The 10,323-nt window shown below is 38.1% G+C and overlaps 1 protein-coding gene across 1 annotated transcript in view; it reads right to left on the bottom strand.

Moving 5' to 3' along the window:
* Positions 1-1,350: 1,350 nt before the first annotated feature.
* Positions 1,351-10,323, bottom strand: part of tiparp (TCDD-inducible poly(ADP-ribose) polymerase) — a 36,798-nt gene continuing 27,825 nt past the window's right edge. The window contains 4 exon segments of the mRNA XM_056478166.1: positions 1,351-2,035; positions 2,037-2,168; positions 2,170-2,371; positions 7,360-7,635. Of these exon segments, the coding sequence (XP_056334141.1) occupies positions 1,922-2,035; positions 2,037-2,168; positions 2,170-2,371; positions 7,360-7,635 (724 nt within the window). The 3' untranslated portion in view covers positions 1,351-1,921.

Here is a 10,323-nt window from a genome sequence, read left to right as displayed (position 1 = left end):
CCTTGTGTTTTCTCTATTGACTGGCCCTTGCCTTCCCCCAAACCTCGGCTGTTCCACCCCCAGGACACAAAACGATAGTGGCTACATGCCAATGATAATTCCACAATGGCTGTCAGGCAGACAAAAAACACCTGGCATTTGTGTGGGTTTCAGAGCTGTTTGCAAAGTAAACTGATGACACTATATTTGCTTAAAGTCCTGGACATCTGTCAGGCCCTATCCCACTCTGTCACTCAACCTTAATCACTCGGATCATTTATATTGCAAATGGCTTGACACAATGGCAAAGATGTTATTCAGACTGAAATAATGAGTGATTGGGTGGCGTGCTATCAGGCATATCGGTAGAGACTTCGAGGGACCTGTTGTTTCCTGAAGTGGCCAGCTCCATGGTGGGAAGGGTGTTCCCTTGCTACCTTTCTCTTTCTGGTTCTCTGGGATTCATTAAGCATGGAGCTTAGGAAACCAGAGTCCTCTGGAGAGAAACGGCAAGCAAGCGAACGTTGTTGGTTAAGACAGACAGAGAACAAGAGAAAGGTTTTAATTCTGAGAACAGGCTCAAAGAGTAATAAAAAGGGAACACCGGGGTTGGTCAATACGAGTGAACCATTCTGTAATCCCTCTCATGAAATGTAAGCATTTTAGTAGTGTTTGGCTTAGTCCCTTTCACTTCCCTGATGAAAAGACCAGCTTAGCCCAGCACTGACTTTTTTTCTCTGAATGTCATGTGCTTCAATGCTGTGTTGTTGACTCTAGACCAGGGGTGTCCAAACTTGGTCCTGGAGCGCCACTGTCCTGCTTGGTTTAGCTCCAACCTGCTCCAACAAACACTAATCAAACACACCTGAACACCCTAATTAGTGTCTTCAAGATTACTAGAAAGCTACAAGCAGGTGTGTTTGATTAGGGTTGGTGCAAAACTATGCAGGGACACCGGCCCTCCAGGATCGAGTTTGCCCATCCCTGATCTAGATCAAGGGTGTCCAAACTCGGTCCTGCAAGGCCGGTGTTCTGCTGTGTTTAGCTCCAACTTGCTTCAACACACCAGCCAGGACATTTCTAGTATACCTAGTAAGAGTTTGATTAGCTGGTTCAGGTGTGTTTGATTAGGGTTGGAGCTAACTCTCCAGAACACCAGCCTCCTGGACCGAGCTTGGACACCCCTGATCTGGATGAAGGAACAGTCAATTGTTAAACAGCCACTAGGTATTATTAAAAAGGTCAGAAGCGAATTCAATCAGAGATTAAATTTTATAAACTCGTTAACTCATATGATTGACTTACGAAACTTTACCTGCAAGCAATGCAAGTCAGGTCATGTTAACAAACAGCAACTTCACACCGCTCAGATTCTTTTAAAAATGTTTTATTTACTTGTTACATTGACTAACATAAATAAACAATTTATTTATGAACAAAAGGCACACATGTCAAATATAAACAAGGAGAAGGTATTTACAACTTCGAACAAATAGCAAGTATGGAACGTGAATGGCAGCAATGGAAACGATGAGTCTATTGGGAAAAAAAAAAGTTGAAGCTGCAACAACAGCCTCGAGTCCGAGTGGCAAGTAATCGACAGGCCTTTTATTAATGCAGGTTCCAGTCCGTAATCAGCCATGGAAGCCACAGCAGTGACACTCATCCACACACATGATTCACACACTAAAAACGCCACCCATACATGCGAACACATACACACAGTCCCCATTTTATAAACGAGGGTATGAGAAGACGGGCACTGAAAGGTCCACACGAAACCCTCCCCGCACGACTGAGGGTGGGAACCGTTTCTGAACGTATCCCCTATGGTCCATGAGTTCCATTCAGAGTGCCAGCGCACAGCCACTCCCGTCTCTTTTCCAACTGGCCGAATATGCGCTCAGGTCTTGTGTGCAAATCTCCAGAAGTGCAGCACTATTCAGATAGCCACTGTACTGCCTACTTCTTCATACTGAACGATGAAGTACGGATAGCTCTGATCATCATTGAAGATGACAAAGATCTGCGGGTCCATCCAGTTGTCCACGCAGGAGGTCAAACAGGTCGCTTGAGGCGTCTCTTGGATTCAGGGGAGGTGGTCGACGCATGGAAGGGTTGCCCACTGTGAACTTGCCTGTCAGACTTTTGGCCAGGAACATGTAGTGCACACCATTAGGCGAGCGCTTGGGAGAAGTTGTGGGAATACACAGCCTTGCGTGCAAAGTAGCTGCCTTGGCCGAACATGGTGGCGTGCTTGCCGCACACACGGGGGTCGAAGTTGTGCTTGCAGATGCCCTCCACTACATCCTGTGACGTGCCGTGAAACAGGTGACGTTCGTTCAGCATGCGGTCCATATCTGTCATGCGCCGTGACATGTACTCCTTCTTCCTATAAAGAGAAGGAGAAACAGACGTTTCAATTACACATCCTTATCAAAAGGCAAACAAATTAAAGCAGTAAGCATCAGAGAGAACCAAGTTTGTGTAAACAACCAGGATTCAAACCATTTGGCCGGTAAATTTAAGAACTGAAGCATAATACATCATTTTCATTCAATTCTAAAAACAATCATTTGATGCTGGTAGATGAAGGCTTCAAATTAAAAACATACAAAGCATATAAACTAAAGAAAACAACTGTCAAACCCTTCCAAAGATTAAATGTAGCATCATAAGCTTCTACTTCACTACACTTCAAAGCAAATTATCATACTAAATACAACACTAAATTTCAGGAAAACATCTTGTTTCTCTTTATTGTGGACTTGAGAAATGGTCCCCTGTCAGAGACATGATAGAAGAGCCCTATTTGTGAGTTTGATTGTTTCACAAACCACTAATAATATTACATCTGTTTTCAAGTCAATCACTCCCTAAATTCAAACAGGCCCAATCCCAATTCTATTTTTTCACCCCTACCCCTTGGCCCTTAAAACAGAGTACCATAGGGAAGGGCTTGAAATTGTACCCCTAAGAAATAAGACAGCACTACAACACCTGCCCATGTCATGGTACGTCATCACAAGGAGGTACTTCATATGAGATCGATGATGGCGACTGCTGTAGTTATTTCAGTTGCGTTATTTTTTGGTATTTATTTTCAGGTAATCACTGAAGCCATATATCACGTTATCATAACGATATAATGTGGCAATAAGATCATAAATATACTGTGCATTCACACCGTGGCCATACTCATCCAAACACAAGAAAACAACATCAACATTATAGCAGACACTGTAAAAAACTAATTCCCAGCCACTAGAATTTTCTAAAAGGGTATTCGCGTGTCATTGAGTGACAGATGTGAAAGTATGTTGACAGACTACTATACAAGAGTTATTATGGATTATAGATAGCGAAATTTTTTATTTTTTTAAGGCATGACCATAAAACATGAACGCCATTATGAGTGTATTAAAATATATGTTTGCTTGTCGTAAAAATTCATAATAATGACAAAAAAAATCTAATTTGTGCTATGCTGGCATTGTAGATTGTATTTTCTGGGAAATTTTCTTACCCCTTAATTTCGAGTGTGGTCCTGAAAAATCAGTTTCAAGGGCTAACTAGCCCTTCCCCTTAACCCTACGCCTTCAAGCTAAAGAGATTGAAAACACCCCTATAACCTTCACGTGAACGCACAAAAACGAGTGGTAGGGTAGAAATTGGGATTGAGCTAGGGCTGTGCGATTTGGGGAAAATATCTAATTGTGATTTTTTTAATTTTTTTACAGATATTGCGATTGCCATTAAATTTACGATTTAGTTCAAATTGTGTCGCGATGAAAGTGAAGACCCCCCGGTCACAGACGCTGTCCTCGCTATTCTAATCTTCACTATTCTTCGCCTCACTATTCTATGGATGGCGCCGGCCCTGCGTGGGGAGTCATAAACAACAAATGTTCAAATATCGTGTAATGTTCACGATAACCAATACCATTCTGCGATGCCTTGCTGAAAGTCTAGCATGTTTAATTTTCTGAAGCATAGCAGACTGGTTTTGAAGCACTTCACTTCAGATGTTATTCGTTATTCTTCTATACATATATACAGATTTTATATTACAGCCTCTTATGATTAACTAATTGCAACGTTTCAAATCATAAAAATTTAAATCAGGGTTCATAGACCGTTTTACTACAAAAACAAAAGTTTCTGTTGTGTCAGAGCAGTCTTGTAGAAACCAGACAACAAGCCAAGCCCTGGAGCCCTCAGTCTGTCATCTGGTCGAAATGGAAACAGAGGAGTGAGAGGGTAGAGAAAGGGTGAGTGACCAGATGAAGCGACGAGGACCTGAGTGAACCCAGTCAGCAAGAAGCTCCATTAGCCCGAGTCTGTGCCCTCTATTGTCATGTGCAAAGAGGGCAGGAGGTCAACCTAGCTGAGAGAAACTCTGATAAGAAGGGCACTCACTGTGACGCTGCCTGCCCCTAAATGACCTCAAATGACCCCATTAATCACTGACCAGGACTAGACTGGCACAATCATCCACTGACATGCTCATCTTGCCTGCGACTTCCAAATGCGTCACCAAGTCATCACTCGAGTTGTTTCAGCTTCCTCCTTTCATCTCCTTTAAAGCTTTTAACTCAAGTCACTCTGCCATCAAATCTGTTTTGTTCTTGCTTTTACTGATGCAAACAAATCCTCTTCAGATGCTTACCCAGATGACATTCTCTCTCATCTCTCTCTCTCTCCTCCTCTCTCTCTCCTCTCTCTCCTCTCTTGCTCATTGGCCACACCCTGAAACCTCAGAGCTATTGTACAAAAGATCTTCACCTGCACATGAATATGAACACATCAACCTTTATTCCTTCAGCTCTTTGCTTTTCCAGGCTACTATAATCAGGAAGAACTTACAGCTGGACATGTCAAACTCTGAGAGGTTTATTGCACCACACTTTTGAATTATTGCATTAAGCATGTTGTACCACGTACATGAGATACTCACACCTGTATATTCAGTTACGAGATATACAAGTTTTACTTTTACTTGCCGTCTGAAATGGCAAAACTAAATATACGAATGTTTCATATATTCATCACTCTATTCTTGCCAAATTTAATTCAAAATTTAATTTTATTGTAATCCATTGTGGTGTTGTTTTCATATTAAAAAAAGTCGGTATCAGTATCACTTCCAAAAATGCTTCTCTGTGACAATCACAGTGGACCACAATTTGACATGCTTTTTTTTCTACAGCGTACTGTGTTCTGTGTCCTGACTGGCTGTAGACCATTGTCAATCAATCTCCTCTGTGTTGTGTCTCCTGTACAGTCCAGAATGCGTTCAGCTTGCCAAATTAACATAAATCTTCGATTGCTTGCTATGTGACTATGAAGTGCTGTACTGTATGTTTGCAAGTTTTCTCCCCACAATGTCAACGAAACCAATGCACAAAATGTTGAACTTCTGGACATGCTAAAGAAATGTAGATGTTGCGCATCTGTAGGGCACCATTATGGAATAAATAAATAAAGATCAAATGATTTTGATATTTGGTTTCATTCTATAAATACTGATTTTTTTTCTACAAAGATTTTGAACTTTGAGAATGTTTAAAAAAAAACAGGAAGTTTGTAAAATTCTAATGCCTGTCTGAGAAAAGTGTATAAAGTGTGTAGTGAATGGGTTTTACAAGCCTTAAACATCTATAATAGTAAAAAAATAAAGCCTGACTACTTTGTGGATTTGGCCTTTTGGCAGGTTATTTTTAGAACATAACTCCCACGAATAATGAGGGACCACGTATTCACATATTTAAATAAAACAATGGTAACATTTTACAATAAGTTCCGTTAGTAAATGTGACATGAGCAAACAACGAACAACACATTTTATAGTAATTATTCATCCTTGTTAATGTTAATTAAGTGAAAATAAAAACTGTATATTGTTAGTTTTTGTTATCTCATAGTGCATTAATGTTAACAAGCTTAACTCTGGATTTAAATAACGTATTATTAAATGTCGTATTACTAAATGATTAAAAAATGCTGAACAAGTATTGTTATTTTTTATGTCATGTTAGAACACGAACACTAATAGTTAATGAAAGTGTAAAAACAAATGTGTGACCATATTTTAAAAATTTAAATATGTGACCCTGAACCACAAAACCAGCCAGAATTTTTTTGGAGATCAGAACTTTTAAACTCAAAATCAGATTACTAATCAAAATTACAAAATATACTCAAGAATAATTATATGTTTTATATTAGAGAGCTGCAATATTGTTTCAGCATTGATATCGCGATGTGACTATTGCGAATGGTCACATTGCGAGTATACGCAATGTTGAATCTGGATTATAATCTGCCATTTTGCAAGTCATTTTTGAGGCCTGTGACATTGTGAGGATTTTAAATACATTCAGGCATAAGAAATTTTACCATTTATAACTTTGATGAATTAATAACAATTCATTTTATTGAGTTGTTTATCAAACGAAGACTATTAATTTACATTTGATTATTCAATTACTATAAACCTGAATGCAGATTGACTCCTTTGAAAACAATAAAAACATCATTTATTTAATTGGTATCTTTTTCTTTATTGAATTTATCTATGCTTGTAGATTGTTTGTTATATTTTATGCATATGCATTCCCCCACAGAATCATCCCCAATCAGTCTAAAATTATCAATTCTTTTATAAAAAAAAATATATAAATATTACAATGTAAGATTCTTCTGATATAGCGCAGCCCTATTTTATATGTAAAAACATGTCTACTGTTCATTCAGAGACAGCAATCACTCCAACTGTGCATTGCTAGACACATGGAAATATGCAAGGCTGGCTTGGCTAATCAGTCGCATGCTTAAGATAGCATTGAAGAGACATGCACGCACAAACATACCTCATGAGTCAGCAGCAACTCTTTCTCCCTGACTCATCCCTTTTCTGTGACCTATCATACCCAGCCGAGTGGGACGAAACCTTATTTCCATGACAGTGTCTTATTAAAATATAACAAGGCCTCAGCACTAGCACCCTATTTTCTCTCTCACTCACTCACTTCCTCTCTGTGTTCCACTTTTCACACGCTAACAAGTTCACCTCATAAAATTACCACAAAAAACAACCAACCAACGACCAACCAAAAACTTAAGTTAGTAAGAACTGTTAGCGTGGTTGACACCTAGCAGCATTAGCACAAACATCAAAGCCTCAGAGTTGAGCAAAGGTGCAGCTAAATATTCATTTTTTTTAAAAGTTCATGACACAAAGATCTGTCCAGATAACCTTCTCTTCAACCAGTTCATTATGTCAGTGTTTACCAAACACCGCTTGGCCCCATAAAATAGTCTAAACATCTGTTAACAGCACAAAGGATCTAGACGTTGTTTGAGAATCTACCAACACACCTTTTGTACTTTTCCCAGAGGAAGGGGTTTTGGACGCGGAGAATCTTCAGGATGCGAAACTTGGTCTCAGATACGGTCTTGTGGAAGAGACTGTAGACAGTCCGGTAGCTGCGGTCATCCCGGGAGACAGGCACCCGCAGGAAGTCCTGACAGTTGTTCATGGGTAACCAAGTCTCAGGATACATTTTGGAGGGAGTGCTTGATGTAGGAGAGAGAGGCTGGTTTCCAGAAGTTTCCAGGGAGGAGAGAAATGCTGAGGAAAGGCCACCAAGAGTCCTAAAAAAAATAGAATAAAATTTGTCATTAAGAGATTAAATGATGAAACACATAGAAATTGATAAACAAAAACAGCGAAAACATTAATGCTCATTATGGCAGACAGACATTTTGTGAAAGCTCACTCTTTTCTACCAAGACATGGGTACTTTAGTTTAGCTACTGCCACAGAGTGAAATATTATCCGACAAGTGATATACTGTGAGAAAGCAGTTTTATCTATTTATGAGAGCTTGGAGGTCATGGTTAAATGGAGGTCAGGGTTCAATCCTGCTGACTTTATTTTAGCAGGTAAACCTTATACCTCAACTCAGTGTGACTACCTCATGAGTTATCACATGGGTTACATGCAAAACCATGTGAAAGCTTAATTACTTCTCAGAGTAAAAAAGCTTTAAAAGTTCTGTGAGATTTTATATTGTGACAAAGTTTTTGTTTAAAGGAACTCTACACTTTTTGGAAATAGTCTTTTTATGAGTTAAGTTTTACCATTTCCGGGTCTGGCGGGATTTTTTTTTTAATCTTAGTTAGCATAAATCATTTAATAATATTAGACCATTAGCATCTTGCTAAATAAAGAATTTTGTAATTCTCCTATTTAAAGCTTGAGTTTTGTGTACATCAGTACTAAGACAGTTGACATGATGAGAAATATATATACATTCTGGCGTAATTATCAATACATTTACAGCCTACCATTAGGCCTGTGGGATAATCGAAATCGCATCACAATTTGAAATGTTGCGATTAGCTGCGATGTGAAATTTGTATTATTAATTTCTCCTGCACAGAGCAAATGCGTGACTGCAGTCTGTGTGTGTGATAGTCTTACTAGCCAATTAAATGAGCACAATTGAGTGATGAGTGTCTGCCAAAAAGTCCTGAATATATGCCAGTGACAGTCAATCTAGTAGCAAGCAACAGCAAACTCTAATTTCAGAGTTGTTTCAGCCAGTTAGTTTGCAAAGTGTTCTGTATTTTTATAAATATTGTTTTTTTGTTTTTATAATAGCTACACTCTCCCTAATTGAGCTCAACTTGTTTACAGAGAGGGTAAGGTCATTTTATTGTGCTTACTGTTTGCTCTAGAGAAAAAAAGTTGTGTTTCATTTCTGAATATTAAAAAATAAATTTGAACAAATGTTTAAGTAAGTTGATATCTTTGCAGTTCCTTTTTTTACTAACACTCAATGCATTTAGCAGCAACAAAGCTACGATACAGATCTTATTAATCTGAAGCTTGACAACAAAATTAAATCGTGTAACTCAAATTGAAATAGCAATATCTGTCAGAATATCGCAATTAGATATTTTCCCCAAATGCACAGCCCTACTTACCATGGCTGTGGTAGGTACAATGACACAGAGCTGAGGACTATTTTCAAGCACTACGTGATATCATTGCAACTGCTACAACCACCAAAGCTTCCACCAGACCCAGAGATCAGCTGAATGGATCAAAAATATTGGTAAAACTAAACTGTTTAACTCTAGGAGACTTAAAAAATAAGCCTATGTCTGAAAAAAGAAAACAGGGGTGCTTTAAATTTTATCATGGCCTACTGTACTCTCTAGACTTGACTGCCAGTGTGAGCAGCAGCAATTCACTTACTATATTTTTGAGAGGCACTGTGGAATAGTGAATGAAAAGAAATGAGGGCAATCGTTTTGGAGAGATAAGCAAACACTTTTGGGAAAGCGAATGTTAAGGTTCTGTTTGTTAAGAGTGTCTGTGTGTGAATGAGCGGGCGATTTATGTTGCTTGCTGAGCATTAACTCAGCTGGTTGCAAGCAGCGGTTCAGCCAAATTGTCAATGCACTAATGAGTTCCACCCCTGTGTCAGGACAATGTGTTCCTGACGCGCAGGACTCTTTAGATGGGTGGACCAGTTTTGCATTGGCCTGTACCTGACAACGGGAGCAGAATGATGGGAATAAGATGACAATGAGATGTAAACATTAGGCGCCAAAAAAATATTTGTGAGTTCAACTTATTTTCATGACAGCCTTTCTTGGTAAATATGATTATATTTACTCTACAACAGTTTCCATGCATTATATTATTATTATTAAATAAATCAATAAATTATGTAAAAGATTTTGTAAGATTTTGGTCTTCAAAACAATGCCTCATGCTTTTATTTAAAAATACTGTAGATAATAATTTTATGAATATCATTTAAAAAAAATAACTTTTTTTAAATCTATTTGCAAATCTATTTGAATTTAGCAGCAGGTCTCAAGTGCCTTATGATTCCACAAAAATAATTATGATATGCAGATTCTAGGCTTAAGAAAGCAAGATGCTTTGTGGATTTGATGAATAGAAAATTCAAAGGTACTCATTTAATTGAAGAAACGTTCCATTCTGAATTTCTAACTTTAAAACTGCAGTGTATATCTGAATAATATTGATGATTGCTTGTTTTTTTACCATGTTCTTTAATTTGTACCTACAGCAAATATATATAAATGATATAAATTATTAATGGACAATGTAGAACATAATTTCATTATTTAGCTAGCAAACAAAGCTTAATTTCCTCTAATTGGTATTGCTTTAACTGAAAAAAGTCCACACATTACAATTGTTTCAGAGCATATTCATATTGTGATATTACTCAATATTATCAAAGAAAACCAACAATAATATATCAGAATACATCTGCCCAGGCCTGTTTCAGATCC

Source organism: Danio aesculapii, chromosome 18 (assembly GCF_903798145.1).
Source record: "Danio aesculapii chromosome 18, fDanAes4.1, whole genome shotgun sequence".
Taxonomy (NCBI): Eukaryota; Metazoa; Chordata; class Actinopteri; order Cypriniformes; family Danionidae; genus Danio; species Danio aesculapii.
The sequence above is the reverse complement of the archived record's forward strand: the minus strand, read 5'-3'. Positions and strand labels throughout refer to the sequence as shown.